Source organism: Taeniopygia guttata, chromosome Z (assembly GCF_048771995.1).
Source record: "Taeniopygia guttata chromosome Z, bTaeGut7.mat, whole genome shotgun sequence".
Classification (NCBI taxonomy): Eukaryota; Metazoa; Chordata; class Aves; order Passeriformes; family Estrildidae; genus Taeniopygia; species Taeniopygia guttata.
This window is the reverse complement of record NC_133063.1, coordinates 27,361,636-27,384,195: the sequence shown is the minus strand read 5'-3', so window position 1 is coordinate 27,384,195 and position 22,560 is coordinate 27,361,636. Positions and strand designations below refer to the sequence as shown.

Genomic DNA, 22,560 nt, shown 5'->3' with positions numbered 1-22,560 from the left:
TGTCTGGCAGCAGATGGATGGCTTCCATCCATGTATTGCCTTTATTTCTTGTGCAGGCAGGACTTGAGTGTGAGGTGGTGAGAAGATCTGTTCCTTTTCTAATCAGGGTGTTCCCCATCTCCAGTGCCCTGGAAGTATTTATGAGATCTGGGCTGTCTGCATTGAAGATTCCTGAATGGTATTTCTTGCTCAGGAGTATATTTTAGCTTTGGAAATATATGAATTGGAAGGGAAGAAAAGTGAAGTGTTTTGAGTGCTCTAAATGCTGGTAATTCTTAATCTGTCTACTGTTAACAAAAGTTGTGGGTTCTTGTGTGCAGAGCAGTATTGTGCATGCAGCTTTTCTGCTTTATAGTTACTGTAAGTGTTCACAGCTTTTCGGCCTCATTATGAAGCAATATGTGTCTGTGTGTGCATGTGGTGGGATGTTAATGTCACTTTCCAGGTTCTGCTTTTGCTGACTGGCAAGAAATATAAGTTTCACAGCTTTTTTATTTAAAGCTGTTTTGATGAGCTTATTTAGCACATGGCAGCAGAGGCAATGAGGTTTCCCAAGCAGGTTGCAGTTCAGAAAAGAGTTACCTAATATAGGAGGAGAACTCCTTCAAAGCAGGCATTGCATATGCTGTCAGATTCTCAGAAATTTCCCACCACAGGGGCTTTTTAAAGAAAAAAAAAATTAAGGTGGTTCTCAAAGTCATCTGATTTTTGAGAGGTAGGTTGTGTTCATATATCTTGTTGAGATCTGTGCTAGTGAAACACTGGTGTGTTGCTGAAGTCAGGAAAAACAGGTGCTTTAAGAAATTCCTCAGTGAGTGTGCCAAGAAGACTTCCCCTTGAGGTGGGATGCCTTTGAAAATTTAGTCAGAGGCCTCTGTATTCCTAGTGTCATTTGGAGTTATGTGTGAGTATGTTAAAAGAATAGCTATTTTTCATGGAAGACATGGGTGAACGTGGCTGAAGTATTTTAAGGAAGACAAAATTATTTTGCTCATGCACTCAACTGCCAAATAAGAAGAAACAGTTATACTTCTTATAAATAAAATACTTAATTACAAAAAAATAATATGTAGGTATGTAACTACCCCATATGATGATACAGGCTGGGTCTGGTGGGAACAAGTAGCAGATCTAGGATGAGGCCCGGACAATAAAATAAGGCTCAGGTGCACCTGGGGCAGTATGAGACAGGCATGATTCTGGGAGCCAGGGTAGGTTAGGAACTATCTCCTCTGCTCAGAGCCTGCTAGACGCCACCTGGGTACTGCCTCCCTTTTGAGGCAGTCATGCCTCATCACCTCCCTGACACAGGGATAATATAAGTGGGAAATGATAGGAAGCCACAAGAGATGCACGACAGGCTGTGGGACCAGGTCTGCTTCAGCTGGAGGGAGGGATGGCTTCCATGGCTTCCATGTCAACTGGCCATGGGATGGGGGAGATGCAGCCAGGTTCCTCACAGTAGTGTGTGGTGGGAGGGAGGGTTAGAGGTAGCTGAGACATGCTGAAACAGGGGAAATTGAAATTGACTATAAGGAAGCAACATTTTTCCTGCCAGGACAGTCCAGTGCTGGTGTTGGGGCCCTGACAAGCTGTTGCCATCACCAGTCTTGGAGGTTATCAACCCCCAGCTGGATAAGGCCCTGAGAAACCTGTTCTTAGCTCAGAGCTGGCTGTGCTTTGAGCACAGTTGGACTGGAGACCTCCTGTGGTCCCTTCCTGAGTTACCCTGTTATCGTTTATGTGACAGAAAAACGTGTGTGTATATGTGTGTGTGTAGTCTAGGTTCCATGTGGCACACAGCTTTGTTTTGAGACAGTAACTATAGTATACAGATGTATCAAGACTGTGAGCTTTTATTCAAGTCGGTGTTAAATTGTGGAAATACGATACATAATGTTCTTATAAAAGAAACCCTTAAAGTAATATTTATAATAATCACAATTGTTTCTGTTCTGCCTGCATATACAAGAAATCAAACAATTACTCATCTCTGGACTTTGGTAAGAAATAACAAACTTAATTGGAATCTGAATACTCACACTTTCACATTTTCTTACTGCAGATCTTTTCCTGAGTAGAATTTGGCATGTGTGTGTTGAGTTTTTGCTCTGAGATGATAGTCTGCTCTAAGATGGTGTTTAAAAGTAGTAGAGAAAAATTCTTAAACTTTCAACTTTATGTTGCTTAAGAAATATATGGATATATTAATTTTTTTTCCTTTACAAGCAGGAAGGTAGTTTACCTTCAGCAAAGAGTTAGTTGCAGTAGTAATCAATCTCTGATTTCTCTATTGTGGGCACAGATTCATCCATCAAGTCCTGTGTGCAAAGCTAAGAGCGTTTACAGAGCACTTTCCAAAATATGTTTGATTACCAGAGCACAGCTGCTGTTCTGGGTAATTAATGTGAGACTATAATGTCATTCAGATGGGTGCTGTGTCTGTATTTCCAAGGTTGGATAACCTCTCTTGCTTATATTCTGTTCTGTCTATAGCATTTTATGTAGATAATTGATTTTTCTTTGTTTGCAGGAAATAAAGAGATTTTTGCAGGTCTGGTGGGAAAAATCAGGCCGGCCTTATATTTTTTTTAGGAAAGGGCTGCTAAGAATAAATAAAAAGTGGGGTTTAGTAGTTTTCCAGCTATCATGTATAAACAGAGGTTTATACCTGTAAATTCTAACCCCCAGTCTTCATGGGTCTTCATTAATTCACTATCCTAAAGATGGATTGTTAAACAGTAAAATAAATGTTATTGACTCAGAAGCTTACTTTTCGTTGAAGGTTACTGGGGCTGAGCTGACCTAAGGCCATTCATTCAGATCAGATTTCTAAGTCAATTTACTTTGAAACAACTAAGATTTTTTTTTAGATTTTAAAATAAATAATAAGTTATTGTTTTCAAAATTAAAAGCTTGAATTTAATTTATAGGAAGAAAGGCAAACAGAAGGGTGTTTTTCAGTAAAAAGCTTTTAGTAAAGCTTAACATTTCCACCTCATCCCTTCAAAATATGCAACCTTGAAAGTTTTGGGATATCAGTAGTTGAAATCAAGCTGAGAGACTTCTTTAAATGAGAAAAAATTTACACATGGAACTTTGGAAGCTATGACTTTTATCAAAGGAAAATGATGGATCTCCCAGGGTTTTTTTAGCCATATTTTGTATGGTTTGTAATCTCTCTAAGACATGTCAGTGATGTCATCTGTCCATAAAACTCATTATCTTGAAAGCACGTATTAAGACTTCTAAAACAGGATAACTTTTTTCAGCAATTATCAGTAGTTTTATTGTCATAAAAGTTACGACATTTGATACCTTATTTGGCTTGAGTAACCTTCATGTAGCCAATTTTTTGCCTTCTTTTCTAAAAACTTAATTAAAGATGATTAGGACACATGTGATAAAATTTAAGAAAGTTGATCATTATCCTGTGTTTATCTGTAACTTGATTTGTTTTGACTAGCACTATCCTTGTTCTGGGAGTGACCAATGACACTGAGTCACAAGTCAGGGGCCATTTGAATGCCACAAATGTAGTTAGATTTTTTAATCAACCCTCTATTTTAGCCTAATTCTGTCTATGTGCAAAGAAGTGGAAATTTTATAATTTACTTCAGTGAAACCAGGCCATATAAAGGACCTTCCCAGCCTGACCATTCATGAGGCTCTGGCAGTCACACTCCCACCACCAGGGACTGTCACAGCTGGGACCAAAGCTCCTTTTCGGTGGCCACTCCAGTGACCTGATGGGACCCCACCTGATTCGTACACATTCTCACAGGGTCAGCCCAGGTTTCTTGGCCAGTTTAACCCCAGCAGTGGCTTGGTTAAAGGCCTAAAGGCACTTATTCACGGTGCCGAAACACGGAAACATCTCAAGCTCTGAGCCTCCAAGGAGGGAGCCTGAACAAATGAACCCCTGGGCTCTTGTCCCCTCATAGTCCAAGTGTGCCAAAGTCTCACTTCCCCTCCTGAGTCTTTGGCTCCAGCCAAGTCTCAGTATCCATCCTGTCCATCCACCTGGCTGGTGCCAGCATCTTTGGGTCCTGTGTTATGCAAAGACTTGTCACTTCCTGGCCTCTTCCCTGGGGCTCCTGCCACCCAGAGCTCAATCTGCAGCTCACACTGCGGGGTGCAAACCAAGCTACCTGCACCGAATGTGTTCCTCTGCTCATCCTCCTTGGGAAGGACTTTTCAAAGAGCTCTTGCACCTTGGCATCCTCACCCTTCTTCTGGGATAAAAGTAGAAGGCTGTCCAGTATTGTTGTTCTTGATTTCTCACCATGTGCTTTGTGGGGGGGAAGAGTGTTTAGTTCTGGTGCACACCAGTATATACACCTGTATTTTGTCCATTCTTTCCTAATGTCTTGGAAGTCTTAGCTGGAAAAGACTTTCTCTTGTCACTAAAACCTTACTAACACACCTTCATTAGCTGGAAAAGACAAACTGTACTTTTTCATAGTTATTTTGAAAAGGGATTAGTTTGTGTACTACATCCTTATAGGTCCATGTAATGTGATTTATTAGCTATTACTTTACAACTGTAATTTTTTTTTTTAATAAGTACTCCTGTGTTTAAAGGGCTAAAACATTAGATGTAACAAAAACAAGGTGTGTTCTCTGAGCTGGAAGCCGCACCTTCTGGATTTCCTGTGGAAGTATAGTGTAAATGACTCACATCTTGGTTTGCCTGCCTGTCAACTTCTCTAATAGAGAGAAAGTGACATTCCTGTTGCTTTCTCATCACAGGGGATTATTCCTACTTCTGCACAGAGCTCTTTTAGTCAACAAAGTGCCACCTGAGCCTCTCTGCCTCAGTTTATTAGATTTGATCCAAGTTCTATTTCATATTCACATTAATTTTTTTTAGTTGGCAATTGACGCATGCTTTTATAGATCCTTCAAGTTAGCAGTCTTCCAATAAGAACCTTTTCTTTTAGTACTTATCAGTAAGTCACAAGCTATAGCTGTGTTTTATTTGTGGATATATGGCTTGATTTAGGTAGCTAAAAGAACGTTACATGTCGTCTTTATGACACTGCATCTTAAACACATAGGACAAGGTTCCAAATAGCTGAAGCTGTTTTATAAAAATAAAACCTTGTGAGCTAGATAGGCCTGTTTCTGTTCCCTGCATATTTGTTATTATTGGCAGACTTCTCTAGTAACCATATAACCTTTTGAGATTTTTTTACTCGGTTAGGAAGGCTGAGATGCCCCCCTAGTCTCAAGGCAGTCATGGTTATGAGTATTAGAAATGTCTTCACCATGTTTTAGGAAAGAAGCCATCTTAACTGGTTATAGGTAGTTCCAGAAAGGTAACTGTATTGTATCTAGTTGTTGTGTCCTTCTCTAGGAAGAAACAGGTGCTTCAGATGTACTGCGTCCTGAGAGTACAACTTTAATTTCTACTGATTTTTTTAAAGAGCATAGGGTGACTAGTTCACTTGAAGATGTCACACTGAAGAAGTATTGAATGCAGAGCTGTCATGTATCGAGGTAACTGCAGACTGAACATGGTAACTGACAGGACTAAATCTGCTGTTTTACATTACAGCATCCTTCCTTTGCTCCACATGAGTGATCTGTAGGGAAAGTGCTGGAGCAAAGGTGAAATATTTCTCTCATCTCTGTCATGGTTCAGCTTCTGGCAAAAATTGGCTTTTTTAATATTCCAGCATCATTGCAATGCCACTGCAGTGCATACAGGTTGTTTGGAAATGATACTTCTTTAAAGAATTTGTCCATGAAAGGGGGAAGTCCCCAAGAGTGTTGTTGCTGGTTGCTGCTTTTGGAAATCATTTGCATGGGAGATCATACTGTTGTGCTGTCTATTACCTGACTGCAGAGCTGAGTCAAATGTTTGTCTGCTGGGAAGGAAGGGTGCGTTTTGTGTGCTTCTGTTTATTAACTCCACTTTCCTTATTGGGAGTAATGTCAGAGTTTGTTTTTTATTTTTAATTTCTTTCCAGATGTGATAGACAAAATGTCAGCAGAATAAGAGACCTACTCTCCAAAACTTGCCATGAACCATTTGGTTGGACCACCTGAGGGGGACATCAGTGAAGAGCCAGCAAATGGAGCAGTGAGTGAGTCAGTGGAAGCTGACCTGGAGCACTCAGAGGTGGAAGAGGAACAGAGGTATGCAGTTCGTTACCCAAGGCACAACAACAGCAGCCACGTGGGTCTGTCTGGGCAGGAGGAGGAAGGCATGTTAGCTCGGTCAGCCAGCACTGAGAGTGGTTTCCACAGTCACACGGATACTGCAGAAGGGGATGTGATAGCCACAGTGGAGGACAGTTACAACGTTGAGAGAGTGCAGGAAAACGAGGATGAGAGTGCATATGCAGTGCAGTACAGGCCTGAGTCCGAGGAGTACACGGAGAATGCAGAGGCTGAGCATGGCGAGGCCATTCATAACCGAACATTGCCCAATCACTTACATTTCCATTCCATTGAGCACGAGGAAGCCATGAATGCAGCCTACTCGGGCTATGTCTACACACATCGCCTCTTCCACCGAGGAGAGGATGAACAGTATGCCGAGGCTTATGCTGACTATGGGCTGCAGGAGCATGTGTATGAGGAAATAGGAGACACACCAGATCTTGATGGTAGGGAGGGCATCCAGCAGTATGAACGGGAGAGAGAGGAAGCCGACAATTACCGCAAGGAGGCACTTGGTGCCCGCCTTCACCATTATGATGAACGGTCTGATGGAGAGTCTGACAGCCCTGAAAAGGAAGCAGAGTTTGCACCCTACCCAAGAATGGACAGTTACGAGCAAGAGGAGGACATTGATCAAATTGTAGCAGAGGTGAAGCAGAGCATGAGCTCCCAGAGCTTAGACAAGGCAGCTGAAGACATGCCAGAGTCAGAGCAGAGTTTGGAGCATGGCCACGCTCTTGTCACTGGTGGGCATGAAAGTAATGGCCAGCTAACATCTGGTTCTCGAGTTACGTCTGGCTCGGGCGAATCTGTACAGAGGTACAGCAAGGAAAAAAGAGATGCAATTTCACTGGCCATCAAGGATATTAAAGAGGCTATTGAAGAAGTGAAGACGAGGACCATCCGTTCTCCTTATACCCCTGATGAACCTAAGGAGCCTATCTGGGTGATGCGGCAGGACATCAGTCCATCCAGGGATTCTGACGACCAGAGGCCACTAGATGGGGATGTGAGTACACAAAGTTTTCACCTCTTGGGTTAATGTGTCTAATTCCTTTAACTGTGACATGCATGGCAGTAAGGGAAGGTGCATTATATTCTTGTTCTGTGTCTCATTCTTGAAAAAGTGCTTTGTTTTAAATTTGTACTCTGGAGAGCATAAAAGAAGTAACCATGCATTATCAAGTAGCCAGATTTTTCTTTTTTTAACAGTGCTGACCTTAGGTATGCTGTATAAGAATTTGTCACATGAAGCTCTTTATGTGTCTTTTCTGAAACAAATGCTGTTACATTATTTACTGCCATAATATATTTTAGAATAGCAACCAAACCAAACAACCAAACAAAACTGTCTATCTGTGTATGCTTTTGTTTACTCTTAAGTTTCTAGGTGTGGGATCTCTGCTTGTTTTTTCTACTTCTGTCGAGATCGGGATTGAAGACACTTGAGATGGTGTTTCATGTTTGGACTCAGGTGTTTATTATTTCTTATCAGTGAAACAGCTTCACAGCCATGAGTTTTGCAGTCTTTCATTAGCAAGGCACAAAATGGCTATCTCTTGTTACAAGGTCTTATAAGACTAAATCATCCGATTAAGAAATGACACCTAGACTATTTTCCCTTTTAACCCAATAACTGATCCCCCAAAGCCCACAATGCAGACTTTTCTGTCCAATTACAAAACATCACCCAGACCCAAGAAGAAGAAGGAAAAACAAGGTAGAGAAGAACAACCTGTCTCCACCCTGAAACCTCCATTTTACTTCATATTTATTTCTATATTCTAAAACCCCAAACTCTTAAGTTTTCCACCCTGTGATATTACACACTTCTAACCAACTACACACCTGTAATCCCAGTGCTCTTAATCAATTTTGGAAGTCTTCTCCACAGCCTCATGTCAAATGCAGTGCTCTCCTGCGTGTCTGTGCCTTTCAGCAGAGAAAGTTTAAAATTCTCAGCATCCAAGATTCCAACACTAGGTTTCATATTCTGCCATGTAACAGTCCCAATAGTTGTCAGAAATCTAGTAATATTCTTTATGATGGTATCATAGTTCAGATTCATATTCTAGAAAGGTTGCATGTCAACTTGGAGTGTCTAGAACTCAGTGTATTATGAATCTCAGTGTATTATGTTATCACTGTAAAGTGGTATTTACAGCAACTTGAGTATTGAAGGCAGTTGTTCACATTTAAGCATTAGCATTTCTGAAATAGTGTACTTTTGGCATGAGGTTTAACTCGGATCAGGGTTGTCTACAAGGTTGTGGTTCCAGCTGTCTTTAAGTTAATATTTACTACAAGTTTTATGAGGTTATTTTTTGCATTATTTTATAAAATAAACTCATAAACAACTGTTAAATGGGTTAAATTTATGTCTGATATGAAAAGAGCTGGTATGCTTAATTTACTGACCAAAAATTATCTATTACATGTTCCTAAATTCAATGGCAAGGACCTGCAAACATTGCTCTATTCCTCTTTATTGCTGTGGAATGGGTTTTGTTACCTTTTGTTTGGTTTTTGGTGCTTTTTTAAAGTTTCTTTTTGGTTTTTTGTTTGGTTTTTTTTGTTTGTTTGTTTGTTTTTGTTTGTTTTGTTGGTTTTTTTTTTTTAAGAACAGCAGAAGTAGAACTTCTTGTGTCTTATTTTGGTATTTTAGACTGAATTATTGTAACATTCTAGGAATGCTTGTGAACTATTCAAGACATCTCAGTTACTGCAAAGGGAATTCAGATGGTGGAAAAAGATCACATGCCGGGTAGATCTATAACAGGCTTCTGATTTGTTTATCTGTCTTCAAAATGAGGAAGGCTACTATTCTACAAATAGATTTTTGTAGCATGGTGTTTGGGACGCTGTAAAACCATGCAAGCTGATTGAGACATATAGCATCTAGATTTTATTTTTCATACAAAACTGTTGGAAACACAGTTATGTGAGTGTTGTAGGGCTTTTTTCTTGATTCTTAATAGAAAACTTAATTGAACCCTTAAAAAAGCCCAAACAAACTACTATATTGCAAAAGTTACTTTTACAAATATTTTTTAAATTATGTCTTTTACAGAGTTGATTTGCGATCATATGAGGGAAGAAATCTTCCTAGATTATTTTGTGTGGAATTATTTTTAGCTTAACTTTAGAAGGTTACAAAACTAAAATTAATTTCTGTCCCAATTTTCAAATAGATCGCATTACTCTTTTTCTGCACATTTTGTTTACCATTTTGCCTGAAAATGCTGTTACTGCTTGGAAGATCAAATAAGTTCCTGTTTCTTCCTAACTGATTGTAATGGAGTGCCGTGATTGTCTTGGTGACATTAGGTTGTGGATCCTGAGATCACCAAATTCTTCTGAAGGTTCTTCACCTGCTCTCCAAAATCCAGGAGAACTGAGCATCTTGCAGAGTTTAACTTTTGTGAGATGTGCTGATATGACACAGCTGGTATGCTCATATAGTGAACAAATCAGGTATTTTTATTGTTGTCTTCATACATTAGATATTGAAGTACGTAGAGGTTCCCCTTTTGCACCAAAAATTTTCCTTATTCAATATTTTTTGTACCATGTCAGATAGAAACCTGACTGAAATTTTCAAGGCTGGCTGAAATCAAAACAGTGGTTATGACAGTTATTCTAGCTCAACGAAGAGAGAAATGACGGTTGTAGATGTACAAAGAGTGTGTGTTCTTGAAAGGAAGAAGTAAATTACATGAATAATTTAGAAGATCTGTAGCAGATTGAGAAGAAGACTTCCTGTAGAAGGGGCTTGGGACTGAGTTGGAATTTTGTTTTTCCTTGAAGAAGAGATATTTGCTTTCCTGGATTCTTTAATTTGGATGGCAACTCAAAAACTGTCTGCTTTCTTTAATGCAGCGTTCCTAGAATTGCTTAGCTGTAAATTGGGCAAAAATAGTTTGTGTTGACTAAATAACCACAAGTGATCGGTGTAATAAAAACATAGTTGGAGCCCATTCACCCATTGTAAATTGCTCTTCGGTACCCCTCAAGAAAAAAGTAGGATCTCGATGGGAGCGTTTCAGTGTAATCAGTATATGCCAGAGATGTTTTTCAGTCTTATTTATACTATTGACCTGGAAATGTGAGTGTTTTTACCTTCAGGCAGACACCATTTTCTTGCCCCAGAAGTATCAAATTGCTTCAGATAAATAATGCAAATTGGGTACTTTTTTTGCCTTCAGTTATTTTGCAGGTCTACTTTGAAACTTATCCTCAAGTTGTGTTAAACAATTTTCTTTCAGAGATAGAACTTACCTGAAAATATTTCTAATAATATTGCTTTCTTAATCATATGATATTGAAACTCGCAAGACTTGTTTAGACACAAACACCAGTCACTTTTTATTTAGCTGGAAGCTGTCCACTGGAGACCAGTGAAGCAAGAAGAATGATTTGTGGTTGAGGCTATTTAAATACAGCATCCTCCTTTGCCTTTTATCCCAAGAAAGTGACTATTACTCCCCAGTGCTAAGCTTTTGTGTAGTACATTCACAGCAGAATGTTTGGTAGGATGCCGTTTAGAAGTGTCCAGAGACTATTTTAAGAAGCTAACAATTTGGAGGTACTCAGCTAGCCTGTAGCTAGGTATAGTTTGGGACTGTTAGGAAAAATATGCAATGACTGTGATGGCAAGAAAGATACAGATCACTGTATCTGTGTGTATTTACGATGTCCTGATTCCAGTTTTATTCACAGGTTAATCTACCAGGATTGTCAGTCATTCTTGGGTATTTCTTCTCAAAATAACTGTTTGGTAAGGTGTATGAGAAATGTAAATTGCTCACTGCCCATGGAGGATTCTGTTATAATAAACTCTGGTAGTCCTGAGGTGTAAGAGGCAGGTAGCAGCCTTCTGTGAATAAATAAGTAGTTTAAAGAGGTACCTGTTTAATATTTAACAATGGAGAATATTAGCTGTCATGTGCTTTGGGCACCCTGGTTTAATGATGCATGCTTTCACTTGAATGAGAGGCGGTCTGGACAGGGAGTTTGTGGAGAAGGTGTACTTCTGTATTTGATAAAAGCTGAAAAATCCTCAATGTCTTTTCAATGAAGGCAGTAAGAATATTTTTAAATATTTGCCACACAAATGAGATGTGTACAATTGGCATATATTAGCAGAAACCTTTCAAACCAAAGCAGACCATCTTTTGGATATGGCCTCATGAAGATCTCTTTCTCAAATACAATAGCAGTTAGAGATGCAAAGCTGCAGGAAGTGTGGCATCAGGAAATTGACCCTTGATGGAAAAGTCTGTGGAACTGCATCAGAAGAAAACAGTGGTTTCGAGGCAGAAATCATTCATTTGAGAACCAATTACCATGACTTTTTTTCTGAGGTCTGTTCAGTTATCCCTGGGGTTGTAGATCTGAAAACCAAGTTTTGTTGATTTCCAGGACATGATTTGTTTCTGCATGCCAAGACTTTGGTTTTGCAAAGCTCTGTCACTGGTGTTTGTAATCTCTGTTCCTCTGCAGACATTTGAGATGGTGGGATGTTAGAATAGACCCTAATACAAAGTAAAATCACGTATATGGGTGGTTTAGATTTCTGAAGTAGAAATTCAGAGCTGAAGACAAGTCTGCCAGGTGGAACAGAACTAAGCTGCATTGTTTTGCTTCTCCTTTGTTTTTGGTTATGTATATTTTATTTCAACCCTTGCATTCTCAGTTGCAAGATTTTCTCACTTTTGATACCTCAGTGTTTTCATGGAGATGAATTTGCTTCACTTCTTCCACAGCAGGAGTAATGTATTATTAAAAGGCAATGGAGAAGTCTTTTAAATAATTAAACAGGCTTCAGTAATAAATGAACTAAGGGGTAAAAAGAGAGAAAGGAAACAATTGAAATAAAGATGAGTTTTCATTGACAGTATATTGTTTTTTTCTGAGTAGATCTTTTAAAACTGTTTGTTGAACACACAAACTATACGTCAGCTTTCCATAATTTATGAGAGACCCAGACTCAAGTTTATGCAGAGAAAAAAGCCTCAGATTCCCCAAACCAAAAATCCCTAAAGAACCAAAGCAAACAAAAACATAAAATATTTTATTCATCGATCACGCGGAAGAAAGGTTAAATTTAGGAATTAGATTGCTTGAAGGCAAGCACTCCCAGATGAGTTATTGGCTTTTAAATTATGGTGAGCACTGGATATAAACCCACTTGAATATTGGTTTTTTGATTACATTTTTTTAAATTATTGAATGATTAAAGTAATTTGATTTTTCTGTGCTGTTGAAAACTAAACCAGCACTTGCTATAGTTAAAATCTTCTGAACATGCAGGAGAAATCTACAGTGATTTTTTCAGACTGACACATAAACCTGCACTGGAAGTTGAAGTGAAGCTATGGCAAAGGAAGTCCATACTCAGAGAAGCAGCCAGCACTGAGTCATATCCTCAAATGGGATTGTTTTTCATTGTCCAGATGGTGGTAAGTGATGGGAGGCTCTGTCTTTCCAAACTGCATTTGTTCTTAGATTCAGTTGGTCTGTGATCCTATGTGATCACTGCAGCATGTCTGATCCATTGCTATTGTTTACCTTAAGCTACATACAAAACACCTCCTTCATTAAATGTGTAATAACTATTGTACGTGATGTTATCTGCATAGGCAGCAAGTGTCTTACCTATAAGCAAATTGGTCATTTCTGTGGCAGCATCTGTGTGAGTTAGCTGTTGGATCAGTCAGAGTCCTGATCCGACAGCTGCCTGTTGATACAGCTCCTCACTTTAGATGCTAACTACCCAAGATGGTAGTTAAAGTGATAAATGGTACTTATCAGTTGTCTTGGGCACAGGAAGAGCCTTTTGGGGGAATCTCTTTAGGCTGCCTGAAATTCCTCTGTGGGGAGGTCCTATAGCAGTTAATCAGATGTGTTGTTCTGAAGGAGCAGTTCAGCCAGTAACCTTGTCTCAGGTCATCTTTGTCGGAATCTGTGGTATTGATGGTTCCGAGATTGTATAAAGTCTCTGTCTTTCTGCCCCGTTGCCAAAAAGAAGCCATAATTCGTCTGTGCTGGTTTCAAGGTTGTTTATTCTGTTTATCTCTAACATGTCCTGCTGCCCTGCCGCAGGTCTGTCCTGCAGGGCAGCGTGCGGGGCTCTGCCCCTCAGTGGGATGGTACAAACATTATATACCAGAAATTACATGTACTATATTTACAATAATGTGCCAATATCTATCATCTACGTTGAACAGTGTTTCCCCAGCCTAAACCAATAGAAAAATGCCAACACTACAGTGAAACATGGAGGGCATGAAAAAGGAGGAAAAGGACAAGACACACCCAATTTCCTCCATCTTGTCCCCTTTGAACCTCTAATCTAGAATCCTAAAATTTTACTTTTGCACCTGTGCCACACTTATTTATTACTCATATCAAACACTCAGAGCTTGTAATTCATCCTTCTTTTCCCTGGCAGAGATCAGAGACAGTGCCTCTCGGGGCTCTGTACAGGGGGGTTCCTGACCCCCTGCCAGGGTCCCAGGCCCTCCAGGGCAGCCAGAGGGAAGCGCTGGATTCCCATAATCTTGTCCTGTCATGTATGCACAAACTGACGGGAGGCAGGTCCTGGGCCCAGCAAACAGATGGGTAAGCGCATGTGTGTGCAGAGGCAGTTATACCAGAACTACAGTACAAAGTTAAATCCATATGTCAGAATTATAAATTGAATTGCATGCATTGTGCCTTAGTATGCAGGTATACGTAAAGTGCTAAGTTGGTATCATTTTTATCAACCCACTGTACTTAAAACAAATTTTCAACAATCACAACTAATAATCATTAGCTTTTAGTTTCATTCTTTATGGGTATTTATGCCAATTAAAACCTATGGTTGCAGTCTGTATTTTTGTGAACAGAATTTGAGCTGTATACATGAGAGGTCATTGCCATCATATAGTTGGCCTAAAACCTGGGAGATTTACTGCCACAGTTGTCCTGATAAAGGCAGTTCTTGTGATAGAATGCACCTGACTACACTTGTGTGTTGGACCAGAAGATTTGATAGTGCTTTGACCTTTTCCTAATGTTTATGGGTTCTTTTCAGAGGACTGTTTCTAAAATAAAAAAAAAAAAATTAAAAATAAAGCCTTGCTTTATCTGATTGTTTCCTGAGCTAATGTATAAGGAGACTTTGCCATACCTGTGCCATAATGCCTGTAGGTAGACATTAGTGTCAAATAAATAATGTCCTGTTGTTTAAGTGAATCTTGAATTTCTGAAGCATTTGTTGATTGTCCACACACATGGTCCTATAAAAAAGCTCTGAATAAACTACCTTTTTCAACACAAAAAATTACCAGTGCTGTTTAACATCTTTGTGAGCAGCATGGACAGTGGGATTGAGTGTGCCCTCGTCAATTTTGCCAATACCAAGCTGAGTGGTGTGGTCAACATGCTGGAGGGAAGGGTTGCCATCCAGAGGGACATGAGTAGGCTTGAGAGGCAGACCTGACTGGTGAGAGCCTCATGAAATTTTGCAAGGCCAAGTGCAAGGTCCTGCACATGGGCCAAGGCAATCCCAAACACAAACTGGAAGAAGAATTCATTGAAAGCAGCTCTACAGGTAAGGACTTAGGGATACTGGTCAGTGAAAACCTTCTTACAAGGGCATGTAGTGATAGGACAAGGGGGAACCACTTCAAATTGACAAAGTAGGTTTAGATTAGATACAAGAAAAGATTCTTTGCTGTGGGAGTGGTGAGGCACTGGCAGTTTATCCAGGTGCTGCATCCCTGGAAGTGTTCAAGGCCAGGCTAGATAGGGCTTTGTGCAACTCAGTCTATTGGAAAGTGTCCATGGCAGGGGCAGTAAAATTTAGATGATCTTTATGATTATATGACTCTATGATTCTGTGATTTCATCCTCTCTGTCCTAGCCTATGTGACCCTCAGGCTGTACTCTCTTCAAATGATCTGGTGCTAAAAGCACCTAAAACAACACTGCTTTTATTGGTTTTAGTTTTTCAGTGTCAGTTACATGTCTCTTAATAAACTGTACAGGAAACAGGTGATTGACCTGGATAGGTTAGATGCAACACAATCCTCTCCTTTTACAACTTCTGTTACTAAATCCCTCTGCACAAGAGCAAAGAAGGTTTCTCAGGTGGAGTGGGTTGCATGTTTGTTCGAGTCAACATCAAAATTGAGATGGAGAATTTTTGGATGTACCAGGTTGAGTATCGTGAGAAAAATATAAGTAGATATTCAAGAGAAAAAGGGGTAGCTATCACTTTCTTATTGCTGCATGTAAAAAATTCCATCTAATTCCACTGATAGACCTCTGTGCCTAATAACAGCATGCATTGTGTGACCTTACTGTGTTCTGACAACTTTGCTAGGCTTCTAAAACTTGTTTTGTTAATGACAAATGGAAGTGAAACAGTCACTATGCCTTTATTTTAGACTTTGTTTAGAGCAGCTGTGCAAATTATCTATCCACTATGATCCATCATAATATTTCTTGTTATCGCTTTGACTGCATTCTTTCCTTGCACGTTATATATACAGTACCTCTAAAAATGCATTTTCATGTCAAAGAGAACTGCGTGTTAATTCTTCAAGGACTTGACTTCCTGTACTAATGTTTTCAATGACAGTTCTCATGTCATGTCATGCAGCAGACTTTGTAACACATTTGATATTTGGGTTTGGTAGTTCTAGTTCTCGGTTTGGTTTTGAGAGGGGTTGTTTGTTTGGTTGTTGTTTTTCAGAGGTTTTTCTCCTCCAAAACACATATTTGAGCAGACATTCAAACCGAGCACGTAGAAAGCCATGTAATAACTTAGTTCTAATACTTCATAGATAAAAGTACCTGAGTAAAGGCACTTATAGTGCTACTGGAGTAACTGCTAGTACATTTCAAATAATGCACCACTTCTTAATGCTAATTGTCTGGTTTAAATGAAATCATTAATCTTTATCCTTCAGTATGTGAATAGGAGTTTTCAGCAATTATAAAGAGCGCTTTTGTGTGTTTGCACGTGCACATCACATGCTTAACTTGATTTCTTTGTTTCTTGTTTAAAGCTGAATGCTACAATGTCTAGGTATCATTAATGCATTGAAAGTATAATGCAGGTTTAAAATTTATGCCTAATGTATAAATACTACATAATAATAAGAATGTGAACACCATGAAAACTCTTCCTTATGTAAACAGAAGTTGCCATTTGTGCAGTTGCATCACTGTGTCGCTGTTGATTGGTAATTACACAGCAACTCAAGGTAGCCTGTATCTCTCCCACAGCCCCTGCTCATGTGCTTTGTGTGGAAAGTAATTCTTCAGTCTGATGGTGCAACTACATGCCAGCTTTCTAGGGATTGTTTCACAGCTGCATCTTCTGTCTTGCAGTTGTGGTTCAAAATACAGGGAGATGCAGGGTCTGCTCTTTAACATGGGAGATATCTTTAAAGAATTGCTTCTTAACTCTTTGGAAACATATTAGTTAACTATAATTTTCATACTTAGTTATTATCTGAGATAGAGGAATGTCTGTATAGAGAAAGAAGTAGAGAAGGAAGTTACGTTTTCTTGTTTCATTTCGTATGTAAGAGAGGCTAAGACAAACTTAGATGTTTGGGGGTTTAGTTGTTGTTCTTGGTTTGGTTTTGTGGGTTTTTTGTAGACTAATGGAACTCAAATTTTCAGCTGCAGTAAATGCAGAGCATCAGGGTAGAGCTGCTGCCAGCTCAGTCCACTGGAAATGTATCCCTTTTCTGATATGAGTCATTGGCTTAGAGAAAAGCTATGTCATACTGTTTATGAAAAGATAAGAATAGCATTGACTTGTTTTGCCATCAGTGATGAACTGTTGAGCTGGCACAGCTTGAGCTGCACTCTTCCTATGCTAAAGTAGAGTGTAGAATGGCAGGGCTATTGGGCTAAATATCCAGCTGTAGGTAAATGTTAAACTTCCCTTTGGAGGATTTCCATTTTGGCTTGGGCAGACATGTAATGTAGGTATCTCCTTAAAATCTGCCTCTAAAAATGCCTGCTGGGTTAAAGCTTTATACTCTCTTTCGTTTTGGTTACCTTCATTAATTCCACATTCTGTGTACTTGTGTCGCACCCTCATACCAGGATCCCTAGCTCTGTACTTCAGATACCTTGCTACAGCTTTTTCACATCACCAGAATTTATTAGGCATTGTCTGTGATTAGAATATCCTTTCCTAAAATGTTCTTCCCCTTTATCAAGATACTTGTTGATCAATCACATAGACAATTTCTTCACTGAATTGTTTATGGAAAAAGGAGAAGAATGAGGAAGTCTGATCTAAAGAGCATGTACTGAGCTGATAGCGTGAACTGTTAATATTTTCCAAGTCTTTACTGTACCTAGATTGAGGAATCCCAGTCCTTGATTACACTGGTATTGAATTGTCATTGAATATATTAACACATTCTTGAATACATCAATATTGCTCTTCACAGTTTATAGAAGTTGTATTCTAAGATAATGAAATAACCCTTATGGTCAGCCACTGTGACCTTCCTCTGCTCAGATTAGATTAGTTTAGCACTTAGGTTAATAATACCTGGTGGCCTGTGTGCTTATGGGGAAATTTCAGTCTTTTATTACTTTTTCCCACTTTGACAATTAAATAAACTTTAGCTGAATCCCTGTGTGCTGTTTAAGGTCAATTCACTTATCTCCCATCACAGCTTACTCTTAAGTGACTTTGCCTTTTCTTTCTTAGAATGTCAAAGCATAGGATGCAGAAAATAAAAGAATAATTTCTACATCAAGCACTCACAATAACTTTTGATTTTCTTGCAATGTCTAGTCTCCATCTCCAGATTCCTCTTCACCTCGAGGTGCTGAATCATCAAGCAGACAACATCAGCAGGATGTCTGCAGTACAGCAGAGGCTTCCACTAATAAAGAGGTAGAGTAAAACCTTTTTAAAGGCCACAGTCTGGTTCATGCTGCTTATGCCTTTTATTTTCCTTGCTCCCTCGTAACTATGGAATTCCTTTTCTTTTTTTTTTCCCCTCATGCTTCTTTACCTTATGCTTGCCCGGCTGTTTGACTGCATTTCTCACATACTGAAGACTCTTTGTCGTGGCATTTCTGACTCTGTGTTCAGCTGTCATTAAATTTGTCTAACAGGCTGCAGGGTACTGATTTACCAAACAGCCAATATCCCCTCTGTAGCAGAGAAAAAAACAAACAAACAAACAAACTTTTCCTTTTCCCCCCACTAATAAAGAGTATTTGTCAGCCAGATGAAAAAGTCCTTGAATTAAGTTATTACATAATAAATTATGTTTCTTAATATTTTGTCGTTGTAGAAACTGGCCTGCAAGCGATTCTTAATCGGAATTCAGTTCCGGACTCCAGGCTTCTCAGAATAAAGCTACATAGTTGGGGCTTTCCCCTCACCTGGTAGTGCTTTAGACTGCAGTAGTTCCACCAAAACAAAATAAGTGTGAATAGAACTGCTCATAGTGTGAAAAGAAAATAATTTGACATAAAAAGGATTTGGATTAGTATAGAGTGGCAGGTTCTGTAAACAGGAAAATCTACCAAAAATTTGGTTTATTTGCCTTTTCTTCACAAACATGAAAACGATCTAGAAACTACCATAACAAAATACCATATTGTTACTGGTGGCAATGGATGAGTCATCTTCCAAAACTAAAAACCTGATCTACTACTAAGTGGATTAAAAATTAAACACTAATTAAATAATCCATTTGTTCCTTTATACTTTAGCAATTATCAAGGGATAGAAAAGCTTGTAACATGTATGTAATTGTGCCAGTCTGCATTTGCATTTTCATATTCTGAAGGTTTTGACTATAGATCATACCTTTAAGTTTTCATCTGCTTACTGTTAGCTTATTAAAGCCTTAAGCATTCTTCCCTACAGACTTTGTCACTATGTATTCTATATTTTAGCTATTTTTAGGTATTGATAAACTAATCCAAAGAAAGAAAACAAGCAAAACACTGTTGATTTCCATTGTTAGGATGTGCTTACACATAATTACAGAGGTTGTAAACCAAGTGTCAGTGTAGAATGTATTGGGCTATTAGTTTCCCTCAGATGGAGAATAATTCCCACTTTAGTATTTCTAATGCAAGAATAAAAGTGATAAAACAGCCTCATAATTTCTGGATTTTTAGGTCTTAGAGAAACCTTTTTATTAAATATAAATTTATAATACCAGATGGCAGCAAGATCATTGAAAGTAATGAAATATTAATGACCTTGATATTTCATTATTCATGGCTATGTAAAATTAAAAGGTGTAGGTTTCTACCTATTGGTAACTTTACCTGTTACTTTACTCTCTTAATCGTTTTAGTAGAATGCCTTTCTACCTGGGTAATGAACAAGAAAAATTATATTTGTGTGTGAAAATAAAGACATATACGATGCACCACTCTGTCTTGAAAATAAATTTCTGTTTAAGAGTGCTGAACAGTTGTTAAATCTGTATCAAAGATTTTGTTCACTGCTTAAAAAGAAAGAAATACTTTGTAAAGTATTTATGTATGTGAGCTGCCTCTTGTTTGTGGGGGATTTGTCCTTTATGCCTGTCAGAGCCCAATGTTTGAATGCCGCCTTTAGCACTAAATCAGCAATTATTACAAACAGTTGTTGGAGTTTATGGGTAGCTGGTTCAGTAGGAGCATTCATCTGGAGAGGTGAAAGACCCACAGATGTGAAAAGGCATGTCAATGACTTCACAGCAGCTGAAATGCATTGGCAGCAGCAGATCATTAATTATTGACATCTTTATCAATGCTAGTACAGAACCTGATGGACAGGATTCTTAGATTCTCAACACAGCTTAGTAATTTTCCTAGGGAATGAACAGAACTTACAGTTTACACAGGCTCAGTTGTCTGTGCCACATGCTTTCGTTTTTAATTCTCGTATTTTATTTTGTTGCAAGACATGCATTGTTGGTTAAAAATATTATTTATGTCAATTTTCCATATCTGACAAAGGAGAAGACTCCTTTGGGTTAAGTCAGTCAACCTGTTACATAACTGTCATCTTTCTAGTTTTACCTGGGTTTTCCCCTATTACAGACCCTGGTAAGTTGCCTGTTATAAAGAAAAGTAATTTGGCATGTATTTCCATGTATATCATCTGGAAAAATGCTGAGAATTATTCAAGACTTTATGCATTATTCTGATCATGCGTATAGATTTTCTTTCAGTATAATGATATTAAGCAGTCATTGGAGGACCTATTGCTAGTACAATTGGTTACAGATTCATTAACTATCCACTTACCTGCCTATGATAGCAGCAGGTATTTCAATATATCCATTATCAATTATATAGTGCCACACACAATTTTGTTTGATAAATATTTGTATATGGTTTACATTATTAATTAAACAAAGTGGTGAATCTCACTCACTGAAAGTTGTAGCTGTCAGATATCTGAAGGGTTAGTCCCATAGTCTTTCACAGAAAATACCAGTAGGATGTATGGTATTACTTTAGTGTGTGTATTTACATGCACAATTCAAGATACTATTTATTCCTTCACTATTTATGTAATTGGTGCTACCAAATGTGATTTTGTGCTCAAAATTATGTAAGCACAGTTGGTGGTGAGGTCATGGTAAATCTGGTTGTCCCAGATAACAGAGGAGAGTCTGCTCCTTAACCTTTTAAAATCTAGAAAGCTTTTTGTAGGCACTGTTAATATAAGGGGTACATCTAAAACCATTTCTTAATGAATAACTGTGTTCTGTTAATGATGGTTTAAGTAATGAATTATAGCAGTAAAGTACAATTTTTATATTCCTGTATGCATTTATTTGTAGTTGGAAGAGCCAGTATCTTTGAGGTACATTCCTCCATATTTCTTGATTATTAAAAGTAGTGCACCTATTGGTAGATAATTAATGCACTAGTGAAGACCAAATGGTCTTACCATATTGTCTACTAAATAGACACAAATGGAATACATTGAATTTACTCTAGTAGGTGCTTAGATCTTGAAAATACTAAATATAAATAATAATAAGTGGTTCTATCTATACTAATAACTATTGCTTATTTAAGTCTGGGTTTTTTTTGGCACGGAGAAATTTTTAACATATATTTGTGCATGCTATGTTCTGTTTGAAATCCTTTTTGTCTTAATTACAGTCCAGAAAAAGCTTGGCTTCATTTCCAACATATGTTGAAGGTAAGATAGTTCTACAGTTTCTAAATGTTTTTTTCACATCAAAAACCCCATCTGTATTTATGATGTATAAAATTTTACTTTTATTGCTGAACAGAAAATCTACTAAAGTTGGGTGTGCTGATTTAGATTAAATTGTGTCTAATTCAGAACCTGAGCTATATCCTACTATGTTCCTTCAGAAATTTGGAAGCATGGAGCATTTTGGTTTTTATTCATTTTCATTCATTGTTTCTGTATCAGTTATGCAGGTGTTTTTCCTCAGTATCACTTAAGACACTGCTTTCTTTACGGTATTTACACAACACATAAGAATATGTGTGGACCAGGAAAACAAACTAAGCAAGAAGACTATATTGTTCTGTCCAGCATTGACTTCAATTGGCAGGCTCAGTCTAATCTCAGCTGGATTTATGGGCAGGCCTGCCAGTAAAAGTCTGCTTTGTTCAACAGCTATTTGCCGCTTACCTGAGCACTGCTTCCCATCTCAGAGTTAAGGTTTCAGTAGTTCTGAGTTTTTTTGGAACAATGTGAAAAAGCAAGCTACCACCACATGAACTGCTGTTGCCTTTTGTATGAGTCTGTATCCTGTATATACTGCAGGAGGAACACAAGTTGTGTGCAGTTATGACAGAAGCAGAAAATAGAAGTTTCATTGTTTTGTTTTTTTTTTTTTTACTTTTCTTTTGACAGTAGTTGTTCCATGTGCATGATGAAATTCTCGAAATACAGTTGATGTAATACTTTATTTGGACTTCCTTGTCACTCCTTGGATTGCTTTACAGTGTACTGTGTTTAATTGAGAATGTGCTCATTTTCTTCAGACTACAAATCGACTGTTGTTTTAGTCTTCAGAGTTTAAGCTGCCTGGTGTGGATTCTCTGGCTAGAATGTCAGTTAGTTCATAGCTAAGCATTGGAATTTTGCAACAATGAAGACTCTGTCTTAGAATTTAAATTAATCTCCTATTGATAGTCCTGTCTATCAAGGGACTTTATTTTATATATAGGAATATATATCTATATTTTAAAAGTAATTATCTCCACCTTAGGAAAAAACAATAAATTGTACACTCAAATTTTCTTGGTTTTTAGTCCAGCACAAAATTCCTTAAAATTACAAATGTTCCATTTTTATGCACCAGCAGTGCAAGGAAAAATTTGCCATGCTATGTTTTCATTGAGATAATAGTT

At 38.3% G+C, this 22,560-nt stretch overlaps 1 protein-coding gene across 4 annotated transcripts in view; it reads left to right on the top strand.

The window, feature by feature from the left end:
- The window catches only part of APBA1 (amyloid beta precursor protein binding family A member 1), an 86,448-nt gene that overhangs the window by 35,805 nt on the left and 28,083 nt on the right, over positions 1 to 22,560 (top strand). For all 4 annotated transcript variants that reach the window (XM_002190283.7, XM_012577461.5, XM_030258349.4 and 1 more), the window contains 3 exons: positions 5,976 to 7,180; positions 17,993 to 18,094; positions 21,331 to 21,370. In XM_002190283.7, coding sequence (XP_002190319.1) covers positions 6,029 to 7,180; positions 17,993 to 18,094; positions 21,331 to 21,370 — 1,294 coding nt within the window. In that variant the 5' untranslated portion in view covers positions 5,976 to 6,028. The remainder of the gene's footprint in view (positions 1 to 5,975; positions 7,181 to 17,992; positions 18,095 to 21,330; positions 21,371 to 22,560) is intronic.